A 15743-nucleotide genomic window follows, 5' to 3' on the forward strand; every position below is an offset into this window, starting at 1 on the left:
GAGCGGTTCCATCCTGAGCCGTACTACGTGTTCGTTTATACATCGCCAGCATTCCATACTTCTGGAAGGTGAGAGAAATTCACGTCCTCCCCTCTGCGAAACCTGCAACTTCGACGCTTGCCAGGAAAGGCCCACAACATTGCCAAGAAGCAAACCACTGTTTTCACGGGGGCAGTGCATTGCGTAATTTAAAATGTGAGCAGCTCTTTGCGCTGTAATAGTAGCTAGGCATAGGTTCACCAAAAACAATATTTTTTCACATAATGGAATAATCGTTGCGTAAATAATAATCTGAAACTGCATTTGGTGAGTTTCCATAAATGTGCATGTAACGCAATGCATCAGTAATTACTGAGGTGGCCGATGTAAAAAGCGACGCCAGGCACTTGTGCTTATTATTTCATTTATAAAGCATGTAGTTTAGCACTGCTGAAGTGACTGCACGTGCGCTTTAAAAAAACGTAAAACTCCAGCGTAGTATGCGTTACATCCATGAGAACAGATCTTCAGGTAGCTTATTGGTGCAAGGGCATTCGATTACAGGCAGCTCGATTAAATCGCAAGAACAAAACATGTCCAGAGAGAACCAATATGCGCCGTAGAGTGCGCCACTGAAAATTCAATAACATTGAAGACGTTGCCCTCCGAGTTGAATTCCTGACGACTGTTCGTGAAGTAAAAAATCCTCAGAAAGTTTTGTGATGCACAGTAAGATTCCGGCTTCCCGCACCGAAGCATGTGTTCATGCATATTTCGTCATGGCCGCAGGTGAAGCATGGACGAGCATACCACATTTAAAGTCTGTGGCCCGGGTGAGATCTCCATACACTGTATGGCCTGAGGTGATGAGCAGAGGAACCATCCAGGACTCTTGGAAGTTCCAACAAGGCTCGCTACTACCACTTAGTTTTCACATGCGTAAAAAAATTCCCTTCAACTTGCCGTTGCACGGCATAACTCGCTGCTGCTGAGCTTGCGACATGGTCAGGAGAGAGAGGACCGGTAGTAGTAGAGCAGTGCAATGTCGATCAGCGCCAGGGCGATGATGACGAAACGCCCCACCTTGACGCAGAACCTCATGCGGGCTGCAGTCATGTTGATCCTTGGCAAAGGCATGTTTGACGGTACTGCCTGCTGTGCCGTCTTTGCTTTCTTCTCCTTCGCTGAACATTGCACGCGTGCGCAGAAACTAGCACACTTCTTTTAAAGCGATGTTGATTGCCTCAGGGCATAAAAGAGTATGAAATGAGGAATGACGAGGATGCTTAAATAATTGAAATAAGGTTGACTGATCTAATAAGATCAAGAAGGGAACGATGATGTCGTCCCTGTGTCCAAGCGATATATTAATCGGTATTGTTCGGTGAGAAACCCACTGCCGCCAGGAGCCGGCTTCAGCACCAGGCAAACCCACAGCAGGTGGTGAATATCCGCCTCACTATTTCTGATCTTGCAGACTGGACACCCGGGGCGGGGATATGAATCTTGGAATTGCGGCCACTTGCGCGTCGCGGCTGCAGTTAGGGCAACCCCGAACCGTATCCTTTGAAGCGCAACGTCCTCTGCACGGGTAAGACCACGGGGGAGGGTTAAAGCACAAGGAGGGATTAGAGCACGTGTGTGGCGCCGGAGGTGTTCCTTTCTTGTTAAAAGGAGGGTGGTGTCATCCAGAGTGAGGACTCGAGGCAAAGACGAAGTTGGGGTCGAAAGGCGGGCCGCTGCCAGATTGAGACGCATGTTGAAATAAAAATTACAGGGCAATCCCCAACTTGATACGACAATTCTGCGAAAGCTGTAGGATTTACCCTATAAACAGAACATTGATGATTTTACTTTATTGGATGTCTTTTTCTCCTTTTAACTCTATAGTTTAATTTGAAGAGTAGGAAATTTTTCTTCAGAAGCTAGAAGGAAAGAACACATATTTATTCCACGTTATAATGCACCGGGTGCGCTTCAGTGGAGAGTTCACTATATGAAAGCGGGGGAGAGAGAGGAACGGGGCATTAAAAGCGGCAATAAGTTCTACTGCGGCCTCCGAAGGGTTGCGGGAAAACGTGACTATGGTGAGGGGAAGGTGAATATTGAGAAAGACTCGCTCTCCGGTGCAGCGTTCTGGCGCTGAAAAATGGCATGCTGCTCAAGAAAGTGCAAAGATCCCTCTGGCTCCGAGTTTATTGGTGTCGTTCTGTCAAATCAGCTACTTCCTCACAGTCCAAATCTCTTCTCAAGGCGTGCACTACCGTTAAAGTTAGTTATGAATATGGTTTTAGGTATAAATTGATTGCTTGGTGAAAAGGTACTCGAGGTGAGAAATACAACTTTATTGAACTTCCCAGGTGTGTCTCCTAAGAGGCCGAGTAGTCGGGTTGAAACTCAAGCACAGTGGCTGCGAACACACACAAAAAAAAGAAAAACGAAGACAGAACACTGGCGAAGAGACCATGCAATTGCTAACTTTTTCGATGGATTGTATCCCTTAACAAAACAAAAATTACACACAAGTTGTCCTAAAGTTACATACGTTGTTTGGATGCCGTATGAGAAACGCTGGTCCAGCTCCAGCTTGCTGTTCTTTTGCAAGCTTTACTTTTTCTTTTTTTTTTGCGCTACAAAATACGTTTTGCAACGGCGAGTAGGTATGAACACTTCTCACTTCCCGCTGCAGTGCACTGAAACTAACCTTCCAGGAGGTCTTTATTACATGGCGATATGTCCACGACTGAATGTAGCGGTCACTTCGCACTCAAAAATAAGCTAGGCTGTACACATCATCACTGATTTCGAAAATATCTGATGGGCATTAACAATCCCGGGGAAGACTGCTAAGAACAACTGAAGAAGTCTGTTTTTCACGAGAACTTCTCGGGTAATCGTTTCTGGAACGTGGATATGTGGGCCATTCATAGTAGACCTGCCGCGACCTATATACGTCGCTCTCGCGTGTATCAACTAGTTGCCGCGTACTCACGAAGCACAACATTTGCTAACAGAGAGCCCAAGCAGCGACAACACATAACGCTCCTTTCAAGACTTGATTTGTATCCTCATGAAAAGAAACATTGTGCTTGCTTATCATTACAGAGACCACACAATGATTAAATTGTAGTTCTGCGTATTATGAGGCGTGATCAAACGATTTGCAACTCGCATTATAGGACAATTAATTCGGCTTAAAAATTGTCTACGTAATTCCCCTCATACTAATACACGTCTACAATTTCCCCAGAAGGCAATTGATAGCTCACTAAAAAGACTATTCTTGTCAAGCCACTCTGCCGGGAGAGTTTGCAGTGCCCTCATGTCGTCGAACCTTGTCCGGTTGGGGCATTTTTTTCAGGTTGGATAATTAAAAAAAATGCCGCTGGGGACTATATTAGGGGTGTGAGGTTGCTCATGGAGCTCAATAAAAGCACGGCTCTCGTATGGCAGAGCCTGGGCAACACAAGACTTACGAATCGGGCACGTCGTGCAAGGGGAAGACGCTTATTGCCGACAATCCTTTTAGTCTCCCCGCAATGCTTCACACATTTTCGGAGAACGCTGCAATTGTATTCGCCCCTGATTCTCTTGATTTCTTCCAGGTAGTCAGGAGTATCGCTTTGCATCCCACATAATTTCGCCACCGCCTTCCTTCCAGAGTGTTGGGCCTTGAGTTTTTTTCGGAAGTAGATAGCCTGATTTCACCGACTACATGGATTTTTGTTATGTTTGCACATAGTATAGGTACGGTGACTCCTCATCCCCAGTTCTACAGCGGGCTAGCAAGCCCTCGGGGCTGCTTGCCTAGAGACGCAAAGGCTTCCTTGATTCAGGAAAGTGGTGGTGTCGACCTTCATTGGAGATCTTTCGCTGCACACATCATGCTGAGACACTCAACATACCGAGAACATCATAGATTATTGTCAAAAGCATTTCAGCATTTCCATAAGAAATGCTGAAATCTGTGGCAGCCTCGGATATTTTTGTTCGATGATTCTTTATGACAAGAGTCGCAGCTGAGGCTGAAAGATGCTAATTGGCTTAAGTGTTCTACTGCCCTGACGTCGCGTCGTCTTGCATGCCCACACGGCGTTATATAACTTGTTGACCAGGCGAGTTACTATATACGAAGGACATTCACTCCTCTACTCATCATTAATAATTCTACTGTGATTATCTTAAGTGCAACTTCTTCATTTGCACAAAAACTGTATCACGCTGCGGCACTCAAGTCAGAAATCGCTGGAAGACCCTGCGTTTAAATGACTGATACAGGCCAAGAAAGGATCTGGTATTATTGGTATTGACATATTACTTCACTACACAGGTGGCCTAAATGAAACTTGGTATTGACATATTACTTCACTGCACAGATGGCCTAAATGAAAGGTATACGCATAACACTGTCAAACGCTTGCTTATAGTAGAGTTACACAGCTTTGCAATGCCTAAATGAAAGGTATACGCATAACACTGTCAAACGCTTGCTTATAGTAGAGTTACACAGCTTTGCAATGTGGAGCCATATACTATCAGGATCCATGGCCCATTTTTTCATTTCATATCGCGGGACAACAGCATGACAGTAGCATCACATGATAGCAGCAAGCAGTCCATCAAAGAAATCACAAGGTAGCAAACCCCCCGTCGACGATAGCCTTCGCTACGCGCCTCACACACGGACTAACCATGGCTGCTATGTGCAGACTACGGTGATGTCCGGTTGCCAATGAACCGACGATCCAACGACAGTGACTAATGCTGGAGAACTGTTTCGATCCGAAATTGAAAACGGGCAATTTATCTCTATAGAATACGGCCCTTGACCTCGTTTTTTTACAACGCATAGGACACCTTCTAAACAGACGGTGAGTGCCCTTACCTGAACTCGGGAACCGACATTCCGGCATAGGTATTGAGTCATAGTAATAAACTCTATTCCGCCTGCAGAAACAAAATTTTTGCTCGTCATAGGATGAAAACTACTGCTCCGTAAGTGCGAGCAACGTTGTAATGCATGGAATACGTAAAAGCTACCTTTTCCATCTAAGTCTAAACATGTTTCGCTCTTTCAATGCACGGTACGCTAATACGGAATTCCGCCGAGCGCTTGACCAATCGACCGAGGGACTTAGGAAGATTTTGCTGTCTCGCCTCCGTGTACTTCAACCCACCAAGAAGAAGGTGAGCGCCTACAACCCCGTCCACATTGAAGGCCGCGCTCATATTCCCGAGGACGTACTACGTACCCTCCAGCTTGGGCCAAAGTGTGCGGTTGAACCTAGGAAAAACGCCCCGGAGTTGCTGGGAATGGTCCGACGAGTTACAAGCCTGGCGCCGGAATGTGAGGAGAGCAGCTGCGTATCCCAAGGCGTTGACGTTCTCGAACGTTCAGTGCGACCAAAGCAGACCGTGCCGTTAAAACGAGTGTCAGATTTTCTTTGTGACAATCGTCTCTGTGCCCTGACAGCTGATAAGGAGGGGGGTTTCGCCATCTTACCCCATGACCTGTTTCGGAAGAAAGCTTCAGAAGCTATAGAATGCAATTTCGTTAAGAAGGACCAAAGATGTTTAAAGAAAGCTAAGGCGGAAGCAAAGAAGTTATGCAAACGGTTAGGTTTACAGAGCCTTGTCAAGCAAATTCAGGACAGCCATAAACCTTCCTTAGACATGTTCTTTTCTGCTAAAACGCACAAAGAACAGTGCCCACTTCGCGTAATAATCTCGGAAAAAGGGGCATGGCAGAAATGTGTAGCTAGATTCCTGCAAAAGAACTTAGCGCTACTCGAAATTGATGACCCCTACCTTGTAAAAAATTCTAAACAGGTTGTCGACTATTTGTGCCAGAATAAAAACAAAAATGTATTGGCTTTTTCAATAGACATCAAAGATCTGTTTTACTCCTTGCCACAAGACGAATTACGGTTGTGTGTTGAACAGGCTATTGACGCGCTTGGAGCTGTTTCCTTTCAGAACAGTTCTGGAGTGAGTGTGAGAGGGTTTTTAGAATTGCTGGATGTATACCTGCGCTCAACAATGGCTACCTGGGACAAAGGTGTTTACCTGCAAAAGTGTGGAATTTGTATTGGTTCATGTATTGCGCCTGTTCTCAGCGACCTCCTTCTTGCAAAGCATGATAGGATCCTAGGGAAAAGCTTAAGTAGCTCCAAAGTTGTAAAAAGTTTTAGATTTGTGGATGATTTTTTGATCATCATTGACAACTCTAAGGCAGATTTTTATACTGACGCTGCAAACGTGCTCAACTCCTTTAAAAAACAATTAAACCCATTAATTCTGACGCATGAGCTTCCTGACAAGAACTCTATCAAGTTCTTAGATCTTAGACTTAACTTTCACACTAACCACATCTGTTGGGGTTATGAACCTCGTGCAAAAAAAGGCCTACTGCCAGCGGTATCGGCGCATTCGAAACTGGTAAAGAGAGGCATTATCAAGTATTGCCTGACAAATGCGCTTAAAACCTCATGTGAGCACATGATGCAAGAATGCTTAGCATCACAGATTAGACGACTGTCTGATTCTGGGTATCCTGGGCCACTAATTGTTTCTGTGGCTGAAGGCCTGCTGCAAAAAATGAAAAAAGCACGATTGTTCAACGAGCAGGCAGGTACCAATGAACAGCAGGATCGCAAGAAAGTAGCTTTCATCCCTTACATTTATCATACATCCCACAACCTAAAGAAACTAGGAAAACGAGCAGGCGTTGATGTTGTATTTTCAGCACCCGTAAAACTGTCTATGCTTTGCAAGAAGACCAATCCGTGCGGTATCCAGGAGAAAAAAAGATGTGTAATAGACCATCAGAAACGATTCGTCACTTGTGAGGAGGGTGTTGTCTATCGCGTACCGTTGTCTTGTGGCCATGAGTATATTGGGCAAACAGGGAGATGTGTGAATAGCAGGCTAAAAGAACATGACTACAATGTTAATGAAAGCAAATCGGGCCACCTAAGCCAACACTGTCGTCACTGCAAGGTCGAGGCTGAGAAACGGGACCTTCCAAATTCGTGCATGCCACTTTTTAAGAAGAGCCAAATCATAACCCGCCACAATGATAAGATTGTTCGAGAGATTATTGAGGCTCGTAGTATTTTGCGTGCAGGTAACAAGTGCGTGAGCGTGGCATCAGTGGCATTGTCAGCTAAAGAGCTCTCCTATCTAGAACGATGGAAACCAGCGAAAGGCTGACTCATCAATCTTTTTTGTTTTTCGTTTCGAGTTGTGGCTCATGTATTTATACGTAGCGACAGCAAGAAATAAACAGTTGATAGTTAGCGCTCGTGTCGTTACGTGTCTCTCCCTTGTGTCCTGTTTTGTTACGCGCTGCTCTATTTTCATGGATCACCAACTCGCCCAACAAGCAACACTTCTAATCCTCTCACTCAACGCACTTTGCCGCAGTGCTTACTTTTTGCAAGCGTGAAAATTTTAGACGTGCTGCCAAATTATGTGGATAAAGCTGCGAGAAAGTATAGCACATCTTTCAAAAGTAAAACGTTTAAATAGACAAAATAGAAAAACTTGAGGGGACATTCAAGGTCCGCGTTAAAGGCGTGGCGCGATAGCCTTAATGGGCCCATTAACGGCCTGTACGCTTCCTTCTTTAACCATCATATAACGCTGAACAGCCTGCTCAAGTACTCTTTGTCAGTCTCCCATGTTCTGCCTAGATGCCTATATACGCGGAATGGATCATTCTCTGCTTGACATTCGGTACCTGTGGCGGAAGTAAGATACTTGGCTCTAGGACAAGTGACCAGCGTCTACGGCTGCCGCTTGCTGGTTTACACTTATGGTTCTGCACAGAGGCGTGAGCAGTCCTGCTAGGCCGCATTTGTAGTCCAAAAGGAGCGTGTTCCACTTCGGCTAAATCATTGGTCCTTGCAAGGTCACCCTAAACGCCTGACTTTCTGGAAACCAGAGAGTCGTCATTCTGTCTGACTCCAAGTCTGCACTAGAGCCCCAACAACGGACTGCCTTTAAAAACTTGGTCTCTCACCGGCCTGAGGAGGCTACAATTCAAAGAATGTAGTTTGCTTCCAGACGCTACCATGTCACACTAGAGACGCTGGTAACACAGCGGCTGACCTTCTTGCTCAAGAAGCCCTATCTTATCCATCTTCAGCGGTGATGCCAAAGGAAGGGAACTTTGGTAGACATCTAGCGGTGCAACGTTTTTCTGCACTTCAGCCACCTCTGCACCTCCCTTGCGTTAAACGAAGCTTTTGGCGCCACAGAGCTACTTTCTTGTATGGACTGCGCAAATTATTAACCAATATGCAGGTTTGGATACACAAGATTCACTGCGCCACGTCACCTATGTGCGTACGCTGTGATGCTGTGGGTGATGTGAGCCATTCTGTTTTGGCGTACCCGATGTTTTTATGCACAGAGCGAGACACTCCTGGAAAAACTGAGGAGATTGAACATTGCCTTGGAAGACGCCTACCACGAGCGCTCCCGAAGTGAGCGTCGCTTAGTGTAACAATCGCTCTGGAAGCTTTTAGAGGGCACTGGCTTCATGAAACTGTGGTACAGAAGCAATCATTTAATTCAGTGACTCAGGCGAAGCAGTTCCCGACAGGCCACTGTAAGACTATTGCCACCGGTGCATTCACAGCACAACCACCTACTTTACATTCATAGATCGCGGGGAGTTCTCACCACTCCTGGTGCAGTAGTGGAGCGGATAAGCGATGAGCCAATGCCCAGGGATGTGCCGAAACAGCAGCAGGGGCAAGTAGATCATTCTTTTGTGCTGGAACAGCGCGAAACGACGGGACAGGTCAGGAGGCTGGCACTGTTTCAAATACAGCAACCGGTGAAGATTGTGAGACTTGGTTGTTCTTTCCGAGGATCCCCTCGCGACGAAAAAATTAATTTAACTGCCATCTGCCGCGGTGGGCAGCTTGCTTACAGTCTAGTGTGCAGGTTGCTCTTGCCATAGTGGACAGGCTTGGTGACGTCACAAGATCGCGTGATGTTGGTGCCACGTGGTCCACCTACTTTTACGCTCACTGATGTGACAACAATGGCAACGCCGCCGACGATGCCGGATTCTCTGAATAACAGCAGCCTTAACGCTACCGCGTTAGAAACACTGTACATCTGGGCAGCAGTATGCATTCATCTCTACATCTAGTTACGACAATGGCAAGCTGAAGACCATGGTACTATGTTACTAGGCTTCAGAGTGATGAAATGAATGGAAATAATAAATTTTCTTTGCTCTGTGGCATCACACACAAGGCTCAATGTTGGTAGTAAAGCGGAAATTTGGGCAAGTTGGTAGTGGTCGTGCATGTTCAAGGCACAAAGGGTGAGGTACCATGAAACACAACACAGCCCCAAAAGTAGCGCTAGTTTTGTTATTCTTCCCGCGGTCCAGTTCTTTTTTGCGCTCTGGACATCCACGTCTAGGTTGATAGCAATTCGTCTTTGCTGAAATAGCACGACGAACAAAAGCAGAATGAAGGATAATGCGAGAGATTTGTCTTGATGTCCTAGTGTGAACTTTCTATTTGTTTTCTTGCTAGCACAATTTCAGTGGAGACGAACCGAGAGCAATTGGCTGAAATATCTCGTTTCATAGCAGCTCTTCTAAGTAAACAAACGATAAAAATTTTTGTTTGTGCCAGTAGCCGATATAGTGGGGAGGTGTTAAAGCGACTATGAAGCAGTTCAAGTTTATTGCCATCTCTAGTAACAACAACAAAAAAGTCACTCCTGGATAACTATCCAACAAAGCAGTTCAAAAAGAAGTGGTTAATGCCAGAAGGTACACTTGTCTTCAGACCACAGCCGGTCCCCGCGGGAGCATCCGAAAGTGTTTGCGAAGTGAGCCGAGTTGTTGACAGCTGCGTTCACGATCACATCGCCCTGCGGTTCCCCGCAATGTCCAAGTGCCCAGAGCACGTAGAACAGCTCGTTGTTGCTGTATTCCCTGGTGAGGCGTTTTCCTAGCCCTACTTCATCTGCCAGGCTTCGTCGGTAAGCATCGAAGAGAGGTTCCAGGACAGCCGTCTCGGTCACCACCTGCCGTACAATGAAGCCATGCGGTCAGGGGCGACGCTCATGATGTTGAATGCATCGGTCTGTTTGAAACTACTGTACACCTTAACGTATTCCTGTGCACTGCTAGCACTCACGTATAGATCCTAAAGTTGGAGGCTAACGACAAAATTTGTAATTTACATCTAGCACAACCCATATTTAGTATCTCGTTAAAGCCTGCACTACCCCACTTTCTCACATGTTACCAGGCAGCACATTTAGGTCTTGTTAATCATGCCTAAAGGCTTGAGAAACTGGGTGTCTTTAGTCAGGACCAGTCCGTCCGAACCATAGCACAGTCTCTCTCGCAAAGTGGTGGCCACTGACCACAGATTATACGGCGTGGGAAAACAAGCCGTGAATGGAATTCTGGGAAGGAAATCTCGCCTTTTCTGAATTCAAATAGAAGTGGTACTGTCTTAGTCATAAGTCACCGAAAACTCTCACACGTTTTAAGGATGATGTGTCACTGGCAAAATCAGTACTGAGGGTCTGAGAAAAAGCAAACCACACTGACTTCACATCCAGCAGTGTGATGATGATGACAATAAGATTTCAAGGACACTCGATGAGCGCAAACGCTGTTTCATACAAACCTATAGTCGTTTAAAGGGACATTAAAAGGGACATAAATGGAACCAACATAGTTCGGTAAAATTTGGATTGGCCTTCAGCAACATTACGGAGGGTTTTTTTTTTCAGAAATGGCGGCTGCTTCGTTAAGAAAATCTTAAATCATGTCCTTGAGGTCTTCCCCTAATTACACCCTAAAATCGCGGGCGTTGCCAAGTGCGTTCTTTGTGCATTCATCATCCGTGTTGCTGAGCATGCAAAACGGCAAATCTCTTGACGAATCAGAGTAAGCAGCTGAAATAAAAACCTCTTCTTCTACCAATCACATAGCTTTTTGTTTCATTATTTACGAAGAGATCTAGTAATATTATCAACAATATTTTATCCACAGTTTATGAAAGTTTAGCTAATACCGACCTGATTAACAAACAAGACTGAAAGCTATTCGCGCCTGGTAAGCGCTTCTGAAATTTCCGAGCACGAAGGCCTCGCGCTGTCCAACTGCGTAAGGCTGTCGAAATCGGCAGATTCCCAATTTAGTAAGCGGTGCCGCTACACTGTGCCGCTTTTGAACAATGTCCGTTTTTTTTATCGAAACCCTGTTATCAGCGTGCAGATTTCGAATCCTGACATGCCAAACCCTCATTCTAACGAGGCAAAGTGTTCCCAGTCAATGTCCATTTAGCCTCCAGGAAGAGTACCTAAAAAGTAAAAGCATAGACAATCATATACACTCCATAAAAAAAACCAGAATCTTTGCACTCTTATGGACTGATTCTTATAAGACTGGCCGTTCTAAAATGTCCTGCTATTTCGTTATCAATCCCCCGCCGCTCATGTTGTAGCCAAAGTGCGATATCTGGTAAGCAGGCCTCATTTTGTGTTTTTAACAAAAATAAGACATAGAAGCGGCCCCAATTGATGTTATGAAGTTCAAACGACCACATGCAGAAAACCCATGGCAAGACAAAGACAAGCGCTTGAGTATTATAGGACAAAAAATAATTGCAGCCGTTGCTCCCGAGCAACCTGTGGCATTAAATAGTTCAGCACCAACGTTTATGTAACCAGGCGGCAAAATTTAGCTTCAAGTCGATTTTTTTTATCTTCTCAAGACGGCAAAAGTTCTATTACAAACGCAGATGTTACCTACCGTAAGCTATATCACTGTTTATCCTCTGTGTTGGCTTATTGGTTGGGCTTTAAGCTGAAAAGCCCTAGCTCGCCGTGTCGAATTCGGGCCTCGACGGCCGAATAGTGAAGAACGCGGAATTCAATACTTCCGTTGTGCTAAGCAATGTCAGTGGAAGGTTAACAATCCCAGCTGGCTAGAATTCTCATGGAGGCCTTCATTAGAACCTTTCTCATAGCCCATGTGCAGTTCTGATACCATGAATTCCGCATTCGAGATCATACTTCGTGTCTGTATGTTATGCTGCGATAATTAGATCCAATCAGCCTATCGAGGCCTTTGGCACAGAAAACCGTTTTAAGTGCTTTGCAACGCAGTAAGGAATAGGAAACATAAGATACTAAGACAGTTTGCAAAGCAACAACCGCATTGGAAAGTGGTTAGCCTTATACGACGTATCCAAGAATTATCTTACAGAACTCTAGAATTCTGCGATGAATGTCCACACCGCAAAGTCAGCTGTGCATGCGTTGCCTTTCTGATGCGTTGCCTCTCATTCGCTGTTAGCACCTTACGGAAGCAGAGCGCTGGTAGTAGGTTTTAAAAGGCTTTTTGATAGGAGTAGAGTATCTTTGGTGACCACGACTGCCTTCATGGCCTTCAATAAATAATGAAAAGAACGTATCATCCCCCCGCAGGCGCTACCTTGAGTCACAGAGGTTAACGCAGTAAGCAATAGAAAAGATAAAACGCTACGACCGTTTACAAGCAACAACCGCATTGGAGAATTTCTTTAGGGAGAAATGGTGTGGTCGAAGTAGTACATTTCAACAGGAAAGCCTCATTACAGAACCGGTTCATTGGAGATACTCCTAACAAAGGCCACTTTAGCCGGAAGGGCTTTTAGCACCAGGGAAAGGGCACCATGAATTTGACACTGAGGAGGAATTGAAGTTGGCGCGCATCGATAAACTACCGCACTTTAAAAACAACCATACTAATATCACTGAAAATGGAGCTTTTAGGATCTGCAAAAAGTCACACAGCGGAATCCCGGTGTCGCTATTATCGACCGAGTTCGCAAGTGAATAGAGATGCGCAAAGAAAATTTCAGTTCTTTTGAGCTCTGATCAGTAAGATTAGGCTACATGACAATTCAGTGAATACAGTGATCACAATGTCATTTTTGGTGCACATGCCCCAAGTTCTAATAGAGAGAAAAGAAAATTCTAATATGTAATTTTTCAGCACTGAATCGATATTTTTTTAGCCGCGCACACACCAGCATCATTATAAAGAGGTAACGGTACATAGAAGACTGAATGGCGGGACTTCTTCTTCTTCTCGACAAATCAAAACAATCCATACAGGTTCCTCTTCTTCATCCGTTCTTAGTCCTGGGAGCGAATGCCCTATTAACCCCCGCCAGTTATGAACGCTTTGTCCATACGAAGACAAGCCCTGCTTTATAAAGGTTGGCTAAGCTCACTGAGGCTCCCCTTTCAAGTCTTCTTGAGTTCGTTTTGTATTCTCAAAAACAGGCGAGCATTTATAGTCACACCGACCGAACATTCGATGGAGGTGTCCTCAGTGACCCTTTAAGAACTTGGTGCCTGTGCCAAGCACTTACCTGTCTGGTGGCCGTGCACGTTCAGGTCAGTATCGTTCCAAGAGTGACAATACCGAATTGGACAATTGTTCTTGCTTCACTTCTTGCGACGGCGAAAAGGCCGCCAAATTCTCGCAGGAAACTCCGTCACTAAAATGACGCAGCGCTTGCTTACGCCTTACGCCTTACGACCATATCACCATATCAGTGTTCGCAAAGGATTAGAGTTTTACTTTCTGGTAGGAATCCTCGTAAACATCGAAATATCTTTTATGCTTGTCTTGCTGTAGGACAAAAATTGACGGGTTACAGCTTCTGGTCTGTTTTTGCTTTCCGTCCTGTACTATCTGAAGCTGATCGAACTATCAATTCAAATCCTAAATGTTTATGAAGAACACATCGAAGTAGCCTTTGACGTTAGAGAATGATTACATAATATTAACCACCCAAGCGCAGCCATATGTAAGAAAAAGAAAGCTGAAATACTGTTACTAAAGCTTTGAACCAGCACGGATATTTTTTTTTTACCTGAGAAGATTCTGCGAACGTTATCACTTCAGCATCTTTAAGCAACGGCGTAAACGATATGTTGTTTTCTAAGCTTGTTTTTCCTAGTGTGCGTCGCTTACCCTTTCGGCGTACTCTTTCTTATAGTGGCCTTTGTTCTGGACGCAACTGGTAACGCCGGTGAGGCGACGCTGGCTCGTCCAACGCCAGCTGTACATTCCCTTTCGGCGCGGGAGCATCGTTCGCAGGATGGGTGCACCCACTAGGGTGGTAACCATGGGATCCGAGGAATGAGTGGCGTTCATCATTAGTGCCACCAGGCCAGGGGACACTACCACGGCTTTCCGTTTCTTCACGTAGTGCGCCTGCACCGGATTCCAAAAAAATGTGCCGTCAACAGTATCCTCGCAAGCATGTCGCTTGTCAGATTTATTCCACCGCCTTCGCTCCATCTAAAAAAAAAAAAAGAAATTCCAAATCTACCCTACTACTCGCCCCATCTCCCTTAGGTGACGCAAAGAAGCAGCAGCACATTACAAAGCGCAGGGAAAAAGAAGCGTTGAAGGTAGCATTAGGTGCTTCGCTTGCGTTTCCTCATCTTCCCTCTTGTTACCTTGTTTTTTTTATAGCGACAGCTATTAGGCGCCCGTTCCTGGTTTTCACGTTGAACAGGTTGGTGCGCTAGCACCCACCAGTTGCGCCGGTCGACCAGGTTCATATAAGCTTACGGGTGGCTCTGTTTGCAACAGCCGCCTGGCAGTGCAAGGGTGCATGACGGGACCACTACTCCAGTGGTCAAGTGGCTAAACGCCTAAACGCCTAAACTAAACGCCTAAACAGCTGTCGATGAAGCTCGCGTTACAAAGTCGTAACCATCTTGTGAGTTTTTCTTTTGATTGCTTCCTTGATCCCTTGTATCAGTTCCTACGTGTTTCTCGGCTTTACCCTCCTGGCTTGTTTGAAATGCGCCTGCTCGTTAGCTTACATGTGCTTCACTATGCACTTGAATACACCAAGTGCTACCTTGTTCTACAAAAAGTTAAGAGGTAGGTCGTGTCCTATCTATTCCTGTGTCATCGTCTATGCTATTTTGTGCTCTTTTTTATTTTAGCCGCTTCTTGACTGCAGGCCTGATACTGCCACAAGGAACGTTAACTTGTCACCTGAGATGACCTCAGCCGCATGGGACGCACACTATATTTTCGCAGAACAACGAAAAGTGACCTAAAGTTCCTCTTATTACGACCCAGAAAAGATTACACCCGGACATTCGCCACGAGAAGCAAAGAAGGACCCCGAATGTTTGTCTGTTTTCACTCTTTTCCTCGGACTTTTAGTCGCCACGATGCTGACTTGGAGCGCACCACGATCGTGCAATTAGCAGGCCTCGATATACTACTCCGTAAAAAACTCTTTTAGGCAAGGTTGATGTTGCCATTGCCGAAATGGCTATGAGGACGAAAAACTAATGAAGGCATGCGGACTTGCATGTAGGAATAGCGACAGATGCGAAAGACGGGACGCCAACCAGCAGGTCCTTCTAAGATACTACTGGCTTTGTATGTTCTGTTTCTTAGTAGCATTAAGAAACGACTCGATGCACATAGCTTTAAAAGGCTGGCGTTGCAGTAATTGCACAGAGCATGCATTATTAGAGCCAGTCGATGCCGACGTTAGCATACTTAATTTCTACGAGAGCACGTTACAAAAAAACGGCAATGCTTATGATTAAGCCGCCGCGGTGGCTGAGTGGTTATGGCGCTCGGCTGCCGGCCCAAAAGACGTGGGTTCGATCCCGGGCGCGGCGGTCGAATTTAGAAGCAGGCGAAATTTCAGAGGCCCGTGTACTGTGTGATGTCAGTGAAC

General features: G+C 45.5%; 1 protein-coding gene across 3 annotated transcripts in view; it reads right to left on the reverse strand.

Moving 5' to 3' along the window:
• Positions 1-9694: 9694 nt before the first annotated feature.
• Positions 9695-15743, reverse strand: part of LOC144104988 (uncharacterized) — a 39420-nt gene continuing 33371 nt past the window's right edge. For all 3 annotated transcript variants that reach the window (XM_077638211.1, XM_077638209.1, XM_077638210.1), the window contains exons 10-11: positions 14000-14242; positions 9695-10038 (exon numbers count right to left, since the gene is read on the reverse strand). In XM_077638211.1, coding sequence (XP_077494337.1) covers positions 9769-10038; positions 14000-14242 — 513 coding nt within the window. In that variant the 3' untranslated portion in view covers positions 9695-9768. The remainder of the gene's footprint in view (positions 10039-13999; positions 14243-15743) is intronic.

This window comes from Amblyomma americanum, chromosome 9 (assembly GCF_052857255.1).
Source record: "Amblyomma americanum isolate KBUSLIRL-KWMA chromosome 9, ASM5285725v1, whole genome shotgun sequence".
In the NCBI taxonomy this organism is placed as follows: Eukaryota; Metazoa; Arthropoda; class Arachnida; order Ixodida; family Ixodidae; genus Amblyomma; species Amblyomma americanum.